This window comes from Argiope bruennichi, chromosome 9, assembly GCF_947563725.1.
Source record: "Argiope bruennichi chromosome 9, qqArgBrue1.1, whole genome shotgun sequence".
Lineage (NCBI taxonomy): Eukaryota > Metazoa > Arthropoda > Arachnida > Araneae > Araneidae > Argiope > Argiope bruennichi.
In genome coordinates, this window is record NC_079159.1 from 92600548 (window position 1) to 92624620 (window position 24073).

General features: G+C 28.7%; 1 protein-coding gene across 4 annotated transcripts in view; it reads left to right on the forward strand.

Annotated features, from left to right (window-relative positions):
- The window catches only part of LOC129983991 (relaxin receptor 2-like), a 359185-nt gene that overhangs the window by 230175 nt on the left and 104937 nt on the right, over nucleotides 1-24073 (forward strand). For all 4 annotated transcript variants that reach the window (XM_056093732.1, XM_056093731.1, XM_056093730.1 and 1 more), the window contains 2 exons: nucleotides 3987-4145; nucleotides 20567-20650. In XM_056093732.1, the coding sequence (XP_055949707.1) occupies nucleotides 3987-4145; nucleotides 20567-20650 (243 nt within the window). The remainder of the gene's footprint in view (nucleotides 1-3986; nucleotides 4146-20566; nucleotides 20651-24073) is intronic.

Sequence of the window (24073 nt, forward strand, 5' to 3'; positions counted from 1 at the left end):
TTTTCATATTGATTTATACCCTGAATGAAAGAAAAAATAATGCGTTTGAAAATAATAATTGCATAACAAGAAACATTTCGTAATGAGATTTTGGAATATTTTTTGTATTGCGCATTTGGTTTGGGAATGATTCGTTTCTTCCTCCATTTATAATAATATTTTGAGAAATCATTATTAAAGTATTCTTTCATACGTTGTTTTCCTATATACGTTTTTTAAAAATATTTTCCATTTTCTTAGTGGAAGTTTGAAATAAAGCATAATATTTTCCCTTGAAATTCGTTTTTTGCATTTTTTGAGAGAAAAAATTATTACTCTTCAGCATAACAATTAAATATTCTCCAATATTTACGCTTAAAAATTATTTAAGCTTTTTGCTGTTTAATAAAAATACCACAGACCAACAAATGCAAAATAAATTAAACTTATTAAAAAAACGAGTATTACATTTTTTTTTGCCATTACCTCAGTGCGGAATGAACCTAATGTGCAACAACTTTGATCAAAACAGCAGATAAGATTTGAAAATTTACTGAATAGCAGATACTCAACCACTAATGAGGAGAAAAAAAGTATGGAAGGATTTGCCTTGAAAATCCTGTCATTTTTCTTTCCTTTTTTTATTTTTAAATTTCTTTTGTAGTTCCATTTCTAAGCGATAAATTCTTGGAAGTATTATTAATCTTTTTCTGAACATAAAAAAAAAGTTTTTTTAATTGTTTGAGTTTATGTGCATAAGATATTATATAATTAAAATTGATATGCTTTAAAAAATATTAAGATTTAATCTGTTTAATTATTCAGTGTTCTTTTTAACTTATAAAAATTCTATTAACCCATAAGTATTTTTTCTCAAAATATATCGAGAAAATTCAATTAAAATAATTGAATTAATCCAATATGTTTTTTAATATTCAGAGTTGTGATTTTTTTAATAATTCGTTTTTATGAAAAATGTCTTATAATGCTCTTAAATACTGAGCTTTAATATAACTATGAAGTTTCGATCTTTAGTTAAAACCCTATTTTCATTAACATTAATTACGTTCTTAGCGCAAAACTTGCAAAGAAAAAAAGAGAATGCTTTGTCATAAATCAATGAAGAGAATAATTCAATATTTTAACAATCTTAAGTAAATTTAATTCTCTAACATTTAAAAAAAATCGAAAATATCATTTATTTATGAATTTAAATTCAAATCACAAAATCAGAATGCTTTCAAATATGTGATGACTACTAAATGATATTACAAGTATTGAGACAATTTATTTTGTGAGCGAAATAGCTTCTACTCGGAAAATATTATCTTGTCAATACTTTGGCTCCCTTGCCGCACCTATCTTTGTGGCAATCGAACTTTGGTATTTTTCTTTTAAATTAAAGCTGATATTTATTCAAGATAACTTGCATGATTTTGTCATTATTTTTTACAACCGTTGTTGTTATTTACGGCACTTTGCAATCCCGCCGACAGTTATTTGTCAGCGATTTAAGCCGAGTAAGCGCCTCTTGTTTTTTCAGTAGCGCCAAACTACGGCCAAGAGTTCAACTTAGTTACTTCATGCGTCACATTCGCACGAACAACCCCTTTTTACAGGAGGGCACAGTCGCACATCTCACAGATAGAACACTGAAGAACAACCATGCCCGAACCGGGGCTTCCAGATCACGGAGAAGATGCGCTACCCCTATGCCAGGACGTTGGCATTACAGTCATTTTAGTGTACAGTCATTTTAGGATTTTTTTCTATTCTTTTCTCGAAATATTTTGAACTCGGTGTGGAAACCATGCCTAGATTGATAATTACACTCAATTCGTTTATACCTGTATAAATATGTCCTATTGAAATAAAGACAATTTAATTGCTTAAAGACTTTTGCATGCAAGAAGTTCATGATTAAGAACACTTTTAACATTATTCTTTTGACTTTGTTAAAATATTTCTAAACATTTGCTATCTGCAATAAGTCATCAAAACTAACTGAAAGTTACCAGTTGTAGAAATAGAGAAATATAGGAATTAATTGTTTTAACAAATGATTAAAATTAATTCTTGCTAGCCATCTTTGGCAGCCAGATGTTCACCCATCATATAAATATTTAAAATTAGTGGCAAAAAAAATAGAACCATTTCTCATAGCTAAAAAAGTTATGCTGATTATGATATTTCATACGAAATTAAGTCCCCAATGGCCATATGAATTTCATATCAAATCACTTATGCCTTATTGCTTTGCGAGAGATATTGCAAAAGCATTATTTTATTACAATTTCTTGGATTTGAAAAACCTTAATAGAATTTGCCAGTCACGTTCACTAAAATGTTTATGTGCCAATTTTTTTAAAAAGTTATTTCATATGAATTCTCATGACCCTTAGACAAGCACCCTGAATTTTAGTTTTTCAAAGGTATTGAAAAATAAAGCTTAAATAGGCCCAGAATATCAACCCTGGCCCCTGGACTGCTTAATGTCATATTTTATCTCAATTAACTTTAGTATTTCATAAGCATAGCGAACAAATCAGAATGCTCTATTATTACTATGCAGTCATAATATAAAATAAAAATTTATTTTGTTTTTGTTATTTTTATTTCATTTGAACTTTTATAAACTCACCGAGATGACTATATTAACGTAATTAATACGTTAGCTGAAGACTGTAAGCATTAATGAGTTTAATTTAATCACATCATTCAAATTTGATGAAGTGCTTATCATAACTAAAGTATAATGAAAGTAGGATTACAATAAAATACGTAAAGGGCTTCGCAATAATAATGACATATTCTGATACATTAGCTATACTTCAAAGTGGCAAAATGAGATGAAATTTGGCAACTTCCGACCAACTGCTGAGACTGAAAGCTGCATTAAAATTGAAGGCAATATCCCTCTAAATGGAGGAAGGAGGGATGTTAACAATCAATCAGGACGTGCCGAGAGATCAAAAGCATTAATATAAAACAAAAATTTCAAAATCGGTATAAAAGTTGTGGCTGGAAACTCTGTAAAGATTTTTAGGCATACAGAATATACAGAAAAACAGCATATTCTTGACTTTTCAGGAAAAAAGAGGGAAATGTATATGCGTGGTGGTGAGGTAGGTAACTCATTATGGAATATCTAGAGATAAACTTTCATAAGAAATAAAACTTTCTCAGTTTGGTTCAGTGATTGTGGCTGGTGAAATCTGCCTCAAGATTTCCACATAAAAAATGGAATGTACAGTGGGACAATGTTGTCTGATTTCTCTCAAAAATGGAAGTTAGAATTCGTCCCTTGATGATATAGCCAGAGGTCGTGCTTTCACATGAGACAATAATTTGCGAACTCTGTCCAGTAGTTGGAGTCAAGCTATTGGTTCATCAGCTCTCTTTATTAGTTTAATTATGTAGTTTGTTAAGTGTTACAAAATTTAGATTTTCCGTCGCTTTTGCCATTAATACAAGAATCTGCTGTTAACTCTTTTGTGAGAGGAAAAGAATACAATGTATTTTATTCGAGTTCATTACGGGCAATTGGAAGTTCACAGTAAGTGAAATTCTATCGAATATAAGTGATGCATTTAATAATGAGTTAAACAAGGATGAAATCAGAATCAATATAAAGTGTTTGTTCATAAAATAAGATCTAATTTTTAACTTGAAAAACATGCTCATAAGTTGAAGTTGTATCATGCGAATAAAGATGGCGGTGAAGAATAAACGCTGGTTAGACTCTATTCTTTATCAGGGTTATGAAATTCATTGTCAAATCAGAATAATGTAAAGTCAGAAAAACGAACCAAAGTTTAATATAAACTGAGTTATCTAACAGTTGTTATAATTTTCAAAAATTACTTGAGATAAAAATACTTTTCTTTAAAGAATAAATTGCTTTCGGGCAAAAATCAATGCTTATTCAGTCAGTTGTTGAACAATTCACTTTTAACTCATTGCATGCTTTCATAAATTTTAAATTTTCTGATTTTTTGTGCTTTCAGGTGGAGTTGGCATTCAGCATTCTGCCTATCCTCATTTAGTAGCGGCGCCATGTCCGACTGGCTACTTTCCTTGCAATACGTCTGACGTGTGCGTGGAACAGAGAAAGAATTGTGACAGTCATTCCGACTGCCCTGATAGCTCCGACGAATGGGCTTGCGGTAAGGAATAAAAAATTTTAAAAACAAATTACTGCAATAACGTGCATTCGAACTTGAACACCAGCGTAACTCTTTAGAAGCGTCAAATAGCTACGGATTGCCTCTTTTTAAATTCTCGTATACCAAGTATAATAAAAGAAAGTAGTGTAATTGCCTAAAAAAATAGAACTTTAGTTCTTGATGAATCACCGCAATTTTAGACTCTCCTGAATCCAAGTAACACATTATTGTAATGATATCTGTCTTTGAACATGGCATTTCAAAAATACCTTAAGCTAGAAAGATGAAATTCGGTATATCATATTTTCAAATTGTTATCAAATTTGGAACGTAATCTATTCATGGAAAGTCTGTATTGTCCGGTAGCCCGAATATAAGCAAACAGGATTAAAAATGATGGGAGCTGGATGGATAAAATTTGGTTTTAGATTTAACATTCAAATTGTAGATATATATGAAGTTTCAAACCGAATATCTTATTGGATTGACGTCTCTGCTTTCTCAAGTATGTAAACGTGATAACTGAAAAACGCAATAATTTAAATATATGAAATTTTGCATCCATTTTGTGACTACAACTGTAGTTCTATGTCCTATTTCAGTTTCAATCTGCCGGTGAAAAGGCTTCCAAAATGCACATTCAGTTCTAGTTATTATGCATTAACCACATTCCAGCGATTAATCGCCAAAGATTGTACGCTAATTCGTTCTTCTGTAGCTATTGTTCACCAATACCATACAGATAATGATATGCAAGTGTATTTGTTAGAGTATACCAGAAAGTTTACTTAATTGGAGTAGGAAGGGATGGAAATATTTCATTAGTCTCTAATTTACAAGAAATGAAAAATCCTTTAAGTAAATTTTGATAGCTCTATGTCCATTATATTTGCGTATCCATCCATAAGAAAAAGAACTGTGAGTTGAAGTGTAAGGCACTCATTTTTTTATTGCTTAAAGAAACTTTATATATCAAATAGAAATCAAATGCAATGCATGGGGATAGCCATAAAGAGCTGTCTTAACTTGTTTATGCACATAACATATCTGAATGATAGTCATTATAATATTAAAAAGGGACCTGAGGGTTGGTCCTTTGGGACCTCATCAGAAATGGTTCAATCCTTTCTGTAGGAAATGTGTCTCGTCATTGGAATGGAAGTAAATCAACCCCAAACCAGTTATATTCACAGGAGAAGCGATATCTTATTTATTTCTTCAATGAATTCTCAACTACGTGTTCATGGACCGCAGTGGCCTGGTGGTAAGGTCTCGACTCGTGAGTCGTAGGGTTTCAGGTTCGAGACCCGATTCCACCGACGAACCGTCGTGTAAGGAGGTTTGTTGTACGTTAAATACGTCAGTGTCAAACTTCCTTCTGCTGGTGTGGAGAGGGGGTGCCAGTTCAGATGTCGTCCTCGTCATCTGACCGCGGTTCAAAATTGCGAGTTCAATGCTAGGCATTAATCCGCTATGGCGTTGGTGAACTGTGCTTATTAGATTAGTTTTGCCTCATAAGTTTAGGCTAGTCTTTTGAAATAAAGTATTCTAAAGAAGAATTTATAAGTTTTTAAATAAAACAAAAGACAAAAAAAAATATTAATACGAAACTTTAATATGTTTTATTGTCCACACACATGTGAGGCAAAACTAGAATGGCATATATCCATATTTATGAAACATGTTCGTGTTTATGGCTTTTACATTATACAAATCGATTCCATTCTGAAATAAAGGAAATAAAAATTCCACTAATAACATTTTTATCATTCTGAGGGCATATTTTGTTTATTTTATTATTTTACAATCTAACTAAGAGCGTACCTGAAAGTAATAAAAATAATGATGAAAGGAGTTATGCTTGAAATAAGATTTTCTTTTTTGTATAAGATTAAAATTAAAGAGTATTCATTGAAAATCTTGTATATTTTCATTGTTACCTTCATCTGCTTATCTTTCAATAATTGAAAACACAACTTTTACTTTTTATTTGTTTCACTTCTGTGAGTCAGGGTTCTTTTTGTGTAATCAGTAATCAAATTATTCTACATTTCTAGGAAAATATTTATTCCTTTGATTTGTAGGTTTGTTCCCAATTGCCAAAAAAGATATTAAAATCTAGTGATATTATTCAAATTGTTCGACAGTAAATTTGTCTGTTAAATTACTTTTAAAGCGATTTCACATCGTAGATTCTATTATTTTCTTTGCTTAAACAAGCGATAAATATAAAAAATGTACTGTTTGACATTAGAGACAAGTCATTTCACGCTTTAATGGATTTAAGGCAAACAAATGTAATATTTTTACAGCTTGTAAGCAAATAAGCTTGTAAATAATACTGAAAAAGTAAAGTTTGAACTTTTATGCAATTAAAAATAAAATGTTGAAGAATTGAGGTGAAATGAGCTATAATGTTTAGGAATTTCTAGAATTTGAAAGATATATGACTATATTTATATTTTAAATCAATTCGATAACTTAATGGCTTTTTCAATATTTTGTGAAAGATTTCTGGTATTGTATTGCATCATTTTTGTGGATGTCTGACATTACTATATTTTTGGAGCGTTATTTTTTGAAAAGTATTTTTTATATAAAAAAGATGTAAATAATAATTATATAAATAAGATGTAATAATAAAAAAGATGTTAATAATAAAAAAGATGTAAATATAAATAATGCATTACATTTTTTTATGTTGAACATATATGCAATTTTTTATTTACATATATATATTTCTTTTATACAGAGAGTAAAAATAAATATTAAATATCAAATAATTTCGACCTTTAGATTTTAACGAATTTTTTTCTTTTTTGAAAATCTCTTGGAGCTCGAAAAAACCCATTGAAAATAACAACTTAAAACTTTAATAATGCTCTTCAGTTATAGAATTTGATATGCTTCATGTCCACCAAAATTACACAAAATTTTCGACAAAATCCTTTAGTGGGAAATCTGTCTATTTATCCATCCATGTTGATATGAGTATGAGAGCTCAAAAACGTAAATAGCTAAGTGAATGAAGCAAAAAAGTGAAGAAGTGAAATTTTGCATGTTGTATTACCTTTAGAACCCTAGAAGTTTGACAAATTGAACTATATCTGTTTGACTGTCTAGTGCTTTGCATATTCGCTTATACATGAATGGGATGATTTAAAATCGAAAGGGTGAGACGAATGAAATCTGGCATGTATTGGTATGAATCTATAATGTTGCTTCCAAATTTATATTGTTCCATGGTAAAGAAGATAGTTTTACATATTGTTCTGAAAGATACTAAACTTATGCCGGTTCAATTATGGTGATAAACGAGGCTACCTTTTAGTGACGGCAATGGATTTGGGCACAAATTTGTAGAATCTGCAAGAATTTTGGTGATTTCATTAGGAAACGAATAATAAAGTCTCTCTAAAACCTTATTTGCCCTTTCATGGAAAGTATGAAAAACAAGGGGATAGAAATGTAGTCAATTTTGTACTAAGTAACCAAAAAGTGCATTAAGTCAAAATAGTGAGTCGACAATCGAGCTTAGTTCAAGTTTCAGTCTTTCGCAAGGGGTGAAAAGTCATGCGAGTTCCTTCTCCCTGAGCGCTTTGTGCTCATTTACGGTTGTTTATTGTCGATTTAGGCTTGTGTGCTGCTGCATATTGCAGTGTTATTTTTGTGTACGTTTCAGCTGTTATATTTTTGTTATTGTTATCTGTGTGTTCGTAATGGATAAAACGTCTTTATTTGCCATTGAATCTTTTGGATTGTCCATCAACTATACCAGACCTTGATTTTTCGAATTAACTTTCCAGTAATAATATTCAAGTAATTAACATATCTGCATTAAACATGCAGATATGTGAAAATTTAAGGCCGAAAAGAAATCAGGGCTTGTGGAAAAATAGATACCCAGATTTTATATTCAATTTTCTGCTTTATACTATAAAGTATATATTTCATTGACATACCAGGTCTTTATTTTTTAATTCTTTTGATGGAATGTACCAATTACTATAGCCCTATTTTATACCGGATTTTTTAGAAACACCAATCATAAGAAAATTGACATAAACGGAACATATCTAATGTTCATGATGAACAGACTAATTATAAAAGACTTAGTTATAATATAAAAATAAAAAAAAAGTTTGTAAGATTCACAGGAGTGTGAGATCTTTAAGAAAGATAATTCAATAATAAATCTTTGAATAACTCAAGGTTGCTTTTTTGACTGCATAGTCTTTGAAATACAGATTGCATATATCCTCTCATACTTGTATTTGTATGAATGCTTAATAAAACTGAACAATAAAAATTGAGAGCTAAATCAATTTTGGTTGGTATTAACAAAACCAACTCAAAAATTTATAATCATGTTAGGGATAATATAATCATGTTAGGGATCATAATAATTTTATAAATCATGTTAGCGATTCTTAGTGAACAAATTATACTACAGACTAAAATGTCAGCAGAAAAAAAAAGCCAATAACCTTTGATAACAAATAAAAAGAGTTTTCAAACTTGGGTTTTCTTTACAAGTTTGTAAGTAATATCGCTTGATTGTGATAAAATTAATATTGTTACTGGTTTATATGCATTATGTCCGATCAAGTTGAAAAACCGTCTGCAAATTTAAGAGTTGAATGTAAAAATAGATAGCAGCATTTGTAGAAAGTAAAAATATTAAATGAAAATTATATTAAAAAAAACTATTATTTCATTAGGTTACTCATGAAGGCAATATTTTCCTTTTTGCATCAAGTTCTAAAACTACCGAACAAATTTATTATTCGGCTGTTCCCCAAGCTTAAATTGCTTTTTCAATCTATTAGAAGTAAAACTCATAACGAAAATATTTAAAGGAGTTTAAGACGGAAAAAATAAAGTTGGCCATGTTATTGTTAATTTTCTTAGGTGTCTCAATGCTATAAGCGATTGGGGGGATGTGCAGGGACAAAAAAAATCGTCTAGCTGAATGACTACTCAAAGATTACGTGAGCTCCACACTCTTTTTCTGTTATCGTGTCCTTGATTGTGGATTGGGCTGTTCCTAAAGTAAAAGTTTCTACGGAATTTCTTAATCAAAATTCCTTTCAGTTTCAGCTTAAAGAAGAATTCTTCTCGGAAATGAAGTAAGATCTTCCTTTCTTTTTTTATAGCCAATATCAACTGCACTTTCCTTTTTTGAATACTAGATTGTGTGGGTTTATATGTCTTTTAAAGAAAATAATAAATATGAATTTTATAAAATATTCAATAAATATATTACTAAAATAGCTCAAATGTTAAAATTTTTTATATTTTTTAGCGATTTTATAAATTAGTTAACAGCTTAAAGAGCCAATATTTATTTACTTTTATTTTTTTTGAAAAGTTTTATCTATTTATTACTTTTCGCCCTTGGCAACCTGGTAGATCAACAAAAATAATGATTATACTTATGCCGAGTTTCACTCGGCCAGTAGACAGTGCATGCGTAGAAAGGCTGAAAAATGCTGTTCGATGGATGGCAAGTAATTGTCCCGACAAAACAACAACATGCCATTGAATTGCATTTCTTTTCCTTACTACACTTGCATTTGTAGAATTTGGCGGTTTTCTTGGGGTAAAAAAATTGATAACTCATTAATTAATTCCGACATTTTTTGCTGTTTGTTCTTTCTAATACAAGATTTTGTGTGTTTTTTCTCATTTTATTTGCTATTTATCTTCTATAGTTTTCTTAATTCAGGTATGTTGACTTTTTTTTATTTTGCCATGTTTTTTTATGTAAATATCTATTATTTTAATTCTTTGCACAATAAAAAAGAAAAAATTCAGGAAAGCCAAAATAGCAATTTACAGCTAAGCATGGAATGCTTGAATCTATCGTATGAAATTGTGGCGAACATCAATCAATCACTTTCTGCGCATGCGCTGCCTACTGGTCGTCTTATAACTAGTCAAGTGTAAACCTGGCATTATATTGAATAAAATTGCTTAGTAAGACATGAATTCATGCGCATGATTCTGTCAGTTATGATATAGGAAAGTCGTGGTATTTTAACAGATTTACATATATTCTGTTCAATGTGTACATGACCTTTTCTAATAAAATTAAGGTATCATAGTAATATTAAAATCATAACTCCCTTTTTCATATAACTGTAACTTCACTTTTCAATTCGTAGCGAAAACGACACAGATAATAAATATAAACCTTTTTCCTTAACTTTCAAGAATGGAAGAAAATCACAAGACTCAATATTTGATGAAGCAACAAAAACACTTTGAATTTCAAGGCGTCAATGTAATTCACTGTTAGAAATCAGGCAAAAAAATAACTTTTAAAAAATGACAAAATTTAAGAAAGATTTGCATGAGTATTAAATATAGGAAAAAAATCAGAATTTTTGTAAATTTTGAAACGGTGTAAAAATTTGTCTTGCACAATTATATTTTCAGAAATATCACAGAAAGCACTCAACATTCAGCTTGGTTTTTAATTAATGAAAATTCTAAATAAAATTTTAAAAAATAAGAATATCGTTTTGGAGGGACTCATTTTCATTTTTTCAGGCCACCACATAAATATATTTAAATTTAAATAAAAATTATATAATCTTGAAAAACAAGGATGTTTTCCTAAAAAAATCTTTAAAAGTCAAATCAAGATACTTCTTTCGAGTAATATTGTGTGGCGTAATATAAAATAGAGACTCTATAGCTAAAAAACGCAACGTTCTAGAACGACGAAATGTGATACATGATTTTTTTCAGTACAATTGTAAATTATTGCATTTTTGATTAAATCTTTCAGCGCGACATCTGTCTAACTGTTCTTTCGTCTGCTTGTAAAGATGACAAATTAAAAGCATAATGAGCTTTGAGATATAATTCTTTTACAAGAATTACAAATATGAATCAAATTTTTATCAAATCCTTCGAAGGCTGTGTAGTTTTGTTCCGTCCATATATGCGTATTCAAAAACGTCAACACGAAAGTACATTAACCAGTTAAGTGCATTCGACGTGTATACACGTCAACCCAAATCGTCATTTTGGTGCGTTCGGCGTCTTTACATGTCATGTAAAATAAAATGAAAACTACCATTCAATCTAAAAACTCAAAATTTCAGTAAGATGAAATACAAATATTATTTAGGGCTCCCACCGGGGGAGAGGGACATTAAATGACATGAATATGAGAAGTTTCCTGCATGGTGGTTGGTTCGGGCTATCCTGGTGAGAAATGATGTGGGATCGGCTAACCACTGCAGATTACGGGACGTACCTCCAAAGGTAGGGTTTGTACCGCGATCTTTGATGGCCCCAGTGTCAGCCGGTGATGGTATCTCAGCCTCAATTCCTGCCAATCATTCAGATTTGTCCGAATGCCTGAGGGTGGGTCATAGTAGTCAACTTGTATGTGTCATTATAATATCAGCAAATCTGTTATAAATTTAAAAAAATAATTAGGTTTAAATTATTTAGTATAGAAGTTATTTCCCGTTCATGTATTGATTTTTACAAAATGATTGGATTATTTTCCACAGTGCATCGGTATTAGTTATTCGATTATTTCTTCATACTTTTCTTGTACATCTGGGTTTCCCTGCACTTTATTTGTATATTAGGCATTCTACGATAACGATGGCAACAAGATAAATAAAATGTGAGAACTGTGAAGCCCTTAGTAATGGCTGGTTCGTGGGAAAAACGTGATATAAGATTCAATTCTTTTTTTTTTTAAATTGCCAACGTAAAAGTTGATCAATAGAGTACTGTAGCAAAAGCCTACACCCCTTTTTGGAAAAAAATTTGTCCAACTTTATACATTCTACACCATTAACATTTACTCCTTCTTTCATAATTTTTAAATTTTCAAAAATAATACTTTTTTCTAACTATGAATGACAAATTTTTTTATCTAATAAAAATTTGAGCTTATTCGCTTTACTTTTATTTTTTCGCAAGATTTATTAAGCAATTATTTGTATTGCATTTGACTGTATACACGCCATCGCTTGATTTTAACTACGACCGCTTGTTGGATTTTTAAAAATTATGTTCCGCACTTAACAGGTTAATACAGATGATTGGAATTTGGTACATTTTCTTTTGTCAAAAATTGTTAATATGTATTTGTACCCTATCGACCAATAAAATGAAGTTCAAATACATATTCCACTCCATTCACCATACTGAGAAGCTTACCAAAAAATTCATTGGGGGATGCCGTCATGTTAGATTCTGATCATTTATGGAATCTGGTGGCAAATATAGTAAGATGATTTCAACTGGCTTTTAATTTGTCCTAAATAGTTTATTCGATGATATTTTGTCTGAACCGGAGCTGAAAAAACTGGAATGAGATCCACTAGTGGCTCATTAGTTTATTTTTGTGACGTCCCGACAAGTTCTTGAGCACACATGTACTTTTCCACAATTTCCAAAACTGTAATATGACCTAAACATTATAATTCATTATAAATGCTTTTCCTTCATAAGAATTTCTTTTTGAGCCATGAAACCACTTTCGGAAAGACCTGTACTATAAGTTTCTGCATAAGTTCTATTTTTAACTGAGATTCAAAATTTTTAAATATTTGGACCCCTAGTCTACTCCAACTACAAATAAGTTTATTCTTTTTATACTTCTAATGCTACAAAGAAAGGCAAGGAAAAGTAATAAGGCTTGGAGAGATCAAAGAGATCATGATCGCTTCTTCCTAGATATAAAATAGGGTAGGATAGTGTCATTTGAGTCCTGGCAAAACGGATATATGTACTGTCGTTATGAAAGAGATAAACTGCAGCCATTGACGTTTTGTTTCAATTCATTAAATATTTTTTTTAACTGGAACCAAACTGAAACAAACATATACAACTTTAGACAGAACATTTTAGTTTTTGTACAATCAGATTACCAACATGCTTTATGTTCATTCAGCATTTGAAAATATCTCTGCTAATATTATTGAAGAATGTGTGTATGTCGGCCTTTGCTAGGGCCGACTTTTAAACTAATTCTCAAATTTGGCTCGTATATATTTTGGAGGATAGAAATGTGCCCGTGCAATCGATTTTTGTAAAATGTCGATTAGAATTTGATTTAATTAAAAATTTTTTGCCCGATATTGCTAATTTTCTGAGAGAATTATCAATAATATTATTGTGCAAACTTATTCTTTTACCATTCTAAAATTTATTTTATAATTCTCTTTTAATATACCAATTAAATTGTCATGCAGATTTTTCTGAACTTTAGCTATTCTAAAGGATATTGTTAAAAATGCATTAATTATTTAAATTATTTCATTAATTATTTAAATTATATTATTTCAATAAATTCAAACCGCTAATATAATTTCATATTTTATGAAATTATAATAACATAATTAACTGTTCTAAAAAATATTGTTAAAAATTTATTAGATTTCATTAATTATTTAGATTTTATTATCTCAATAAATTCAAACCGTTAATATAATTTTACAAATATATAATCGCATTACTTTTTTTTCATTGGTAAAAGCTAAAGAGAAGAAATTATTTTCATTGCCTGCATATTTTATAAAAGAAATCAAAAAGTAAAATTACATTACCATAGATGATATTGTCCAAGTTGAATTCGAGGAGCCACATATTTCAATTTTTAATATCACTATGATATCATTGAACTCTAATAGATTTATGTCTATTAAAATAACATGGCTTTATCGTCTGTCGCAATTGTATGCTTCAAAATGCTTTTTAGGAAACATGAATACCAAGTTATATATAAGAGACTTGATTAAGATGAAACACAACAAATATTCCCAAAGAGACAATTGGTTTGCATTGTTACTGTAACGACCAATGAAAGCATATCTCTCATTTATTTAAGAGATACGTAGATCATTATTATCTCGAATAGTCGATATAAATTACGGAAAGTAATTTTGTACTGAACACAGGATTGCCATCTGTTTGTTTCTGTTATTTTTTCGACCTTCAAGTAATCGTTTCAATGTTAAAAATATGACAAATTATTGGATGGCATTTTGACGACGATACTTTATTCGATCACATCGCAAATATGTATCTCAAGCACAATATAACGAAACTTATTTGTTAAAGACAGCAATCACGCTAATACTGGATCTAAGCAAATATATATGTTTTAACAGTAATAACATGTCTGCCAGAAGATAATGTCTGCCTCAAAGCTCATTTCTTTTTTTCTCTGTCTAAGAGCAGTAATCAAAAGTCTGGGATTTTTATAATGGAATAAATTTTTGATGAGTTCGTCTGATTAACATTACACTAATAGAGATAAGGGTTTGGATAGAAAATAACTCAATTCATAGCAAAGAAGAAAGGAGAAATTTTATGTTATCTGATTGCATTGTTTGACCGAAAAAGGAGTGACAAGACTTCGGAGAATATATTAAAGGAAATAAAATTTAAACTTTATATTTTTCGTAATTTTCTTAAAACTGAACTGTTTTTATTTTTCATTTTTATAAATGGAAAGTACTTTGTATTATTTTTTTTATGTTTGTGCAAAAATAAATATGCTCCCAATATTTTGATAAAATATATTGATACCTATTGCAAAAGTATTTGTTCGTTTAAAGTTCAGAATCATAACAGTGTATCCACACTCAACATTTCTTTAAATCGTCGGTGTTATATTAAAATGTCGGATGTCAAACACCACAGACAACAAAGCATGTAAAGTTTTATTGTAGTAGTTAAAGCCAATAGACATATATGGTATTTAATGATAACATACAATCTTTGAGAGCAAATTTAGTTAAGTTATATAAGTGATTTACATAATAATTTTTTCGAGGAATTTATCATTCGACATTTTGATACATTGTTGTCGATATGATGGATATATTTAGATTTGATTCATGCTCAATTTTACGAAAAAAAAATCGACATATTATTTATTTTATGCGTTACAGAAATATCTTTATAAATTTTAACTTTTGTAGCATAATTGTTTAAAATGTGAAATAGAAGTGGAAGTAATCCACAACTTTTATTTCGAGATTACATCCTATTTCTATCTATAGCAGAATGAAATTAATATTGGACGGTTTGTAACTTAGACGCAATAAATATTTTATTCGAACATCGTAAATGGAATTTTCTTTATTAAAATTTTAAAAACTTTTAAATGAAAGAATTTTTTATCATTTAATTAAATTAGATGCGTTTTTAAAGCTAATTAATAATCTAAATCGGTATTAATGGTAAAAGTTCATATGTCATTATTTTAAAGCATTTTCATTTTAATATCACTGAAATATTGTTACGTATTCTTGTAATTCAGTAATGCGTCGTGAATCTCTTAGTAAATAACAGAGATGTGTCGATATATTTCACTGATATTGAATAAATGCTAGGTCAGGGGTATGCCTATTTTGAATACAAAATTAGTGATTTTGGCAGTGAATTGAAAGTTCTAGAAAATATAAAAAATATGGAGATATATTTATTAGAGATCATGATTCGAAGATTCTTGTAGAAGGATATAAGATGTTGAAGAACTGGTATAAATTGAAGCGAGTTTGTTTAAAAAATTATGCCTCAGAAATCTTGTTAGCGGAATACTCACTAGTTGGATTTAGGTCGTTATTATGCTTTTGCTATTTGTATGTGTTCTTGTTTTCTGCAAATGCAGTTTCTTTTATGTATGCCTCGACTGCAGTTATGTAACTTATGTCCGTGTTTTTTGTGGAGCAAAGACACATTATCCATTACAGTGTTTATCGGACATTTTATATCGCACATTCACAGATCGATTTCCGTAAGAATATGTTCTTTACTTGGATACTTTAAGTGACTGTATTAATAGAACTGGCTGTATTACTCTTAGATACCTTAATTTTTCGTAATGATTTTTTAAGCCTTTATTTTTGTCCTCTTTGATTGCTCTAATTACAAGAGAACGAATCATTATTGTTATGAAATACTTTAATGCCTTCTAAGATTTATAATTGCAGCGAAAGTTTTAGTTATTTGGCGTGTTCGCTTTTGCAGGTGGATATTTCTCGCATCAAGAAGAGTTTTACTAGCTTTCGATAATATCCTAAATTATCCAGGATAACACGAAATAATTTAGAAATGAATTTACTAATTGTTTAAATTTAATATGCATTTTGTCCATTCTAATCATAGTTCAAAAGCAGATTTCTAAACTTTGATACAGGCGTGTATTTTAAATTGGAAAAAATCATTAATATCATGAAGAAGTGTAATTCATGTTGTTTGAATCAAGAAGAACTCTATTTGAAAATAATAAATTCTATTTTTGGTAACCAAAATTGATTGAGTTGTGAAGTTTTGAATATCAATATGATTTTAGATAAATTTTGTGATCACTTCGAGGAGGATCTACCAATCAATGAGTGGTATGTGCTCAAAGCGATCATTGACTAATGGAAAATAATGAAATTTATAATATTATAATTTGATCAGTTTTAGTCGTAGAAGCGTGCAATATGAGATTGTAAAAGTAGTTTATTAAATAATATTTGTAGGATAGGGGACTATAATAGTTTATTCTTTATGATTTTCCCAGCATTACATTGATTGAATCAGACAACGTTAATCATAATTATTTATTATTTAAATAAATTTCCAAACTATAGAAGTGCATGCTCTTCTTTAGAAGTTTGGAAATTTGCTATTAGGTCACAGTTAGAATGGATATCCAGTATATTTCGAATAATATTTTATTGATTGTAATGAATCAAAACGTTCAGTGTACAAATAGGAAATAACCATAATTTTTTTTCCTATTTTGAATTTTATCTCCCCAAAAGGGAAAAGTCATTAAATGTTTAATTTTAATATTATTAATTGAAAATTTTAAAAACGCAAGAGAAAAATCATTACTATCCACTCATTTTTTTAATTTGACAAGTTTCATGTTTGAAAAAATTGAAATTTCTAATTTATTTTTTATTTAATTCTTTTTGTGTTATTTTTTTGAATGTCCATTTATATGATCTCGATGATAATACACTATTTTAAAATTTTTAGAGCAAAATTCACAGTTAATCGATTTAGCTAATTAAGTGTTAATTCCATTTACAGAGCACTACCTGATATAGAATTTGGAAAGAAAAAGATTCCACGATTACATATTTATATCAAGAAATTATTAAGAAGTGAAAAATAATTAAAATAAAAATGTCAACTATTTAGTACACTTACAAAATTGTATTTTAGAAATTGCTTTTATTAAAATTGTGTTATTTTGTTGACAGAAATTCTTATTCAATTCTATTTATACATGAATGAATAAGAAATTACATGACCATCTAAAAAAACATATCATCTTATATTAAAGAACGCTAAATATTGAGCAACTTGAATAACTAACTTAATTACGACGGTTCTAAGTAATTTGGAGTAGGCTTTTACGTTCAATATTTTTGATAACACATTTATTGAGAAAAGCATTCACATAAATATTGAATTAAATGCACGACTTTATATACTAAATTTTAAGGAAATTTTAGAGCATTTGGGTGTCGGTCTTTTTTTTCAGTCATAATTTTGCTCAAAAGCGTAAAACTTATGATTTTAAAGCATGAAAAATGAAATAACGTTTAAAAAAATACAATTTATTAGGATAATTTAATCAGAAAAAAATGCAATTGACTTTTTTTCATTTAGTTAAATGTTACTATACAAATTTAGAGGATAGCAAAAAGATTAGCTTAAGAAATAAGGTACAATTTTTATAAGCGAATTATCATTTAGAATTATAAAAAACTGACGTGCTACCAAAAAACAATTATAAAAAAATAAAGCAATTCTTTTTCTAATAATTATTGCCTATAACAATTATCTGATGTTCTGCAGATCTTAAATCTCAAGTGTTAAATTTTATTTTGTATTTATCACGTGAACAAAAATGGATTCCATTAACTTATCATCTACTGTGGATTAAAATGCATTTAAATTTTTATGCTAAAACTGATTTATATTTTGATTAAATGATAATTAAAATATTTTCATTAAAGCTTGATAGCAAATCTTTTCCTAGTAAAAAAATTGTAGTTCTGCTTATAAAGTAATGCATTCATATAGTTTATACTTCCTTTTCTGAGTCTAGAAATTACTTTAAAATTGAGACGGACGTTGATGATTTATGATTTTTTTTAAAGAAAGTAACAATTGTAAATAATAATAATAATTAAAAAAAAACATATCCATATCAATTGTTAAAAAAAATATTTTATTTAACTTGTCTTACGTTTATATACGTAAAGATGGAACCCTGTACTCTTGTATTTTTTCATTCACTTCATGATGTACTTCGATTTTGGAATTTTGTGTTCGTGATTAAAATGTACTAATTTAATATTTAATATGATATTAGCTGTATTTAATATGAATAGCTTTTATCCATAATTAACTGATAAAATGAATTAAATTTAGATTCCTTATTGGTGGTGCCATCTATATGTGAATTCCAGAAAAAAAGTCGATACATTTCCAAATTTTGTGATCTTTGTAATAACGCATTAAAAATGAAAGTAAAATGTCGAAAATAGCCAGAATTAAAAAAAAATTTAATTAACAACTATAAATGTGTGTTTTTATTCAGACTCAAGGTTATAACTTCCAAGAATAATTGAATAGCGGAATTTTAGATATTTACAAATTACTCAACTGTATATTTTTATCCATTTATAAATAAAATAATTCTAAAACTCATTTCCACTTACATCCTTTAATTAAAATTTACTTAGTAAGTTTTATAATTCTTTTTCCTTCAAACCAGATGACTGATTTTGGCATTTCGATTTCTAACTAGTATTTACGTTTGGAAATGTGTTTTGAAATGAACATTTAGTTTAAGAGTGAAAAAGTGTAATCGAACCTGATTGCCAGGCAATTTTCTTGGAACGATTTAGACGGGTAAAAATATTTGTTTTCAGTTGATAAGTTTCGAAATGTAAATTAACCTGTGTAATGTTATTGAAAAGAGAGAGAGAGAAAACTTTCAGAATTTTCTTGCTTACCAACTATTTTGAGATAAATTTATACTTAAGTACTCGTTAAAAAATTAAAGTTAAGAACAAATAAATTTATATTAAAATTTTATATTTAAACAGATGATAATGCGTATTTCCATTTTATCTTGTTCTAACATAAAAGTCCGTCATAATAATTTTTTGTTTATTCAAATATTTTAAATTTCATTTTAAAGAGTAAAATTACTTTTGGACACTCTTTAAAAACCTTTTAAGGAATCAAACTTTTTTTCAATCAAAATGTGTTGAATACACTATCATAACGTGAATATTATAATATTTAGCAATAATAATAAACCTAAATGAATACGAATAGAATGCAGACGTTGCTTTCTTTGTATTTCAGATTGCAAATGTGTATTGACTCATGAAAATAACCATCGAGTATTAAAGGAGGAGTTGTTAGGATAAACACTAGTGATCGCCAGTCTACGTATAAACGATATTTTGAAGATGGATGCCTTTATATCAAGCTTTTCTCGTCACCACTCATTTAGTATAAATAAGTGTTTTCTTATATCCTTCTTACTTTCTCGTATACGAAGTATAGAGAAAGTACTGTAATCGTCAAAAAATTCGAACTCGAGATTTTTGACGAATCACCACGTTTTAGAACCCCTTGATTTAGAAAAATACATTTTTGGAAAATATATGTCTATCCGTCTGTCTGTGACAATGAAACACTTTGAATTAGAGGGATGAAATCTGGCATACAGTCTGTACACCAAATTTGTAAATTTCGATATATTTTGAAAGAAATCCACTCAAAAGGAAGTCTGTTTGTCCTATTATATGTTAACATGATAATGACAAAACAAAGAGATCTAAATCAATAAAATTTGACACGCACATTTAAAATCTATATTAAAAACACACATCAAATGTTGAACCAAATCCAATAAAGGTTGTTGGATTTAGTCTCTATTAGTCTGTCATTTCAGAAACATGAAAACGCGGTAACCTCAAAACGCAATGACTTAAATATATCATATTTGGATGGGATTTTGTGACTACAGCTATAGTTTTGTGTTAAAAGTCTTGTTCCAGATGGATGGTATTGGATGGCAATTGGAAAATGTACCTGTGAAGTTGGAAATTATTATTACTATTTTCTTTTAAATGAATGCTCTGAGCAGTACTGATGCAAGTAATTCTTGAAGAAACAATTAGAGAAAAATTACTTTAGATAAATTCCTTTTGTAAGAAACTTTTTCAACAATAAGTAATTAGCTATTGTAAAGGATGAAAAGATGAGTTTACTTGGCAAGAGAAATGAAAACGATTGCTTTCCCCCTCTTTAAAAAAAAAAAAAGATGTTATAACTTTTAATGAAAATTGTACTGTTGATAGATGCAGTATCTATTGACCAGTAATAAACATATTTTTACTTTTCAGAGGACCACAATCGGAAAAATTTATTTGACCACCTGTTCAAGAAAAGACCTGATGCGGACAGAGAAAAAAATATGTCAGGATGCGGTAAGATTCGTTTATAAGTAATATTTCCTTAAGAATTAGAGAAAAATATTGTGAATCATTATGCTCTCGAAATTCTCTCTTCCTCTAAATTAATTTTTTAAATATTTGCAGTTTGATTGATTTACAGAAATATATATATATATATATATATATATATATATATAAACAGAAAAGAAAATTTTAAAAAGTTAATTAAAAATTAATATTAAAATTAAATTTTAAAATGTCATTTAAGCAATATTTGCACAATAAAATTTTGTAAACTTATGTTAGAAAAACTTCAGAAGTTCGTTTAATTTTAAGTTAATTAATATTCTAATTAAATGTTAACAAAATCATGTAGACTCACATATCTAGAAATAATTATGAATAGAATGATTAGAAAGATATAGGAGTAGAATTTGAAAGCTCTAAGTTTTATAATCTGTTCTACAGAGCTCCAACTTGCACGCACCATTTCTAAGGATTGAAAATATAACCATGGCAGTTTCTCATACATATTGAAATTCTCTCTCATTATTCCATGAAATGATTTGCGGCCAGATGTTTCCCTATCCAAGTGCTGTAAAAGGTGACGAGAAAGAAACACAGCATATTTAAGCAAACAGGCAATCAATTTGCAATAACCAGCCAATATAGATTTCGAGTTGATGAGCAGCACATATTATTTACTTATCCCTTCGCCTATTCTTAAAGTAATCTCATCCAAATAAATCCAGGTTTTCTAGCGAAATTCCTTGTCAATCAATTCAATGCCTTTTGAAATCAAGAATTAGGCAATATTAGGTTCTTTCATTTAAGAATGCTGCTTTACCGTAATTTTTCAATAAGATTGTTTTGATTCCATTCTTTTTACAACTAAAATATTTTTTTCTTTAAAATAAATATCATGGAATCCTGTTTTTCTGTTGGCTTGTAAACTATTTCGGTTGTAACTCTTTCCCCCCCTACTTTGACATCTATCAACGACATTGGAAGTATCTGTTTTATTGACTTAACTAATTTCTTGAAGCTATAACAGCAGCTACATGATCAAATATTTCGCTATTTAACGTTATAACTTTTAGCTCTGCCATCCTTTACAAGTAAATTTCTTTTCAAAATATGTTGGCTTCTTTCAACGTCAATATCCACGTTTCATTTGATTCTTAGACGAAAACCTGTCAGTATTTCGTCTAAAGAATGAAATTCGAGGTAGGTTTAGAAAGTCCCTTTTTTCACCAAATCTTTTATATCCTTATCCTTCAAATTTAGCTCTCAACTTTATTACATCCTTTGTATTTAAAGCATTGATATTTTCAACCCATTTTCCTCTAAAGATAGATAAATATTCAGTCAATCATTGGGCTCTCATACATACAGTTGATTTAAATTGAATATTCTCAGAAATCAAGTATTAGACCCAGTTGATTAGTGAGAAGCACTTAAAAAATGCATACACTTCACTGTACAAGGAAACAGGATAAAAGCATCACCATACTGTGCAATTCTTCGATAAGGTCGAAAGGAAACATTCCCATTATTTTAAAATTCAAAACCTGGTAATTTTCATATAAATTGCAACTGTGTTAATAGCTATATTGGTTGGTTGATTGATTTTTTTACTGATCAAGATGTGCTAAATTCGTGTTGATTTAAAATACAAGAAAATATTTATTAAAACATTAAAGAAATGCAAAGCCAAACGAACAAATTGAGAACAGAAATCAAATATTACGCATAAAATCAATTTTATGTATAATTGTAAACACTTAACGTAATAAGGTTCACCAACTGTATTTTTAATAGCTAGAAAAGAACAGACAATTTATTATAAGTACATACGATTACAGCTAAAATATCTGACATCTCACAGACGTTGGTTTGATTATAATATTTGATCTAATAATATAACTCAATGTGTATATAATTATAGTTTTCTCCAAAATATAAATCTGTCTAAAAAATGAAACTAAACCGAACTTATTTAAGATAGACAGTTCATCTTTATAATTATAATTTTGATCTCACATACTTAGGATATTCTAAAATAAAAATATAATCGACAGTTTCAAGTTTTAATTAATGGAACTAACTTTAGATCGATTTCTCAGAATGATGTTAAAACTTCATAACTGTGCTATTTTAAGTGCACCCATTATACTTTCGAGAGAAAGTTTTAAACTGATTTACTAAATACTTAATGTATTTTGCGTGAAAATAAATTTGATCAGTTTAAAATTTGGGGGCTATTTATTTTGTCGTAAAGTTTAATGATGATATGTTGATTCATGTCTTAAATATAGTAATTACTTGAATTTGTAAACAACAGTCAAGAAAGTTTTTGAGTCGATTCTTCGAAATTTGTAGTAAACGAATGGCATTGTAATTTATTACAAGAGTCAAAGATAAGATAAGAGTCAAATCTTATGATTCATCTTTTTTAGTTGTGATATTTTGAAAAATATAATACAATCTTCTTGAACTGATGCATCTCTTAGGAATTCCTTATCATTTTCATTTTATTTCTTCAAGCTGAACTCTGACTCGCATGAATGGATTTTGTTCGATTTTTCATGTAGTCATTTTGTAAGGATATTGTTTGACTCATCACAATTCTGAATTTATTTCGAATGATTTTTTTTAGAATTTATCATCCTTTTGAAAAAGTTTTGAATTAAAAATTTTTTATTTGCTTTCATTTGAGTGGATTTTCTTAAATTATCTCGAATCATCGTTTTTTATATCAATTTTTCTTCCACAAGTTTTTTATTCCTTTTTAATCCGAGTAATTTATTACCTTTTTCTTTTGAACATCGATAAATAGAAAGGATTTTGTTATATTAGTTCTCGAGTTCATTTTTACATTAAATATATTTTCTGTGGCCATCATCGTTTAGAATCGATTTTGTTCTATTAACCTTGGATTCGCTTCTACTTTAAGATGATTTTAATGAAATTTTTCGGAACATCATCTTTTTTAAATTAATTTCTTTTTATTAATATTTTTTCCTTTTTATTCGAACGTATTTCATTATTTTGCGAACATTGATATCTTTAATATATATATAAATCTGTAAGTCTTCGACTTGTTTTCACTTTAAGTGGTGGCTTTTTTTTTCTAATTTTTCTCCGAGATTCATCATTTTGAATCGACATCTTTGAACTCATTTTAGATTTATCTTCGTCTTTCGGAGGGATCTCATTTTCTGGATTATTGCTTTAACACACCATTATGCCTAAGAACATACATGCATATAAATTCAGTGCTTATCACATCAGTTATCATGGATCAAATGACTCCAAGTTAGTGGTGTGAGAAATTTCTGAGTATAAAGTCTCAAGTATCGTCCTCGTCAACTGAAATTAGGAGAAAGCCTTCACGTAAACTGAAAATGACACAATAAACTAAACTGTCATGATTATGAATGCATTTCTTTGAAA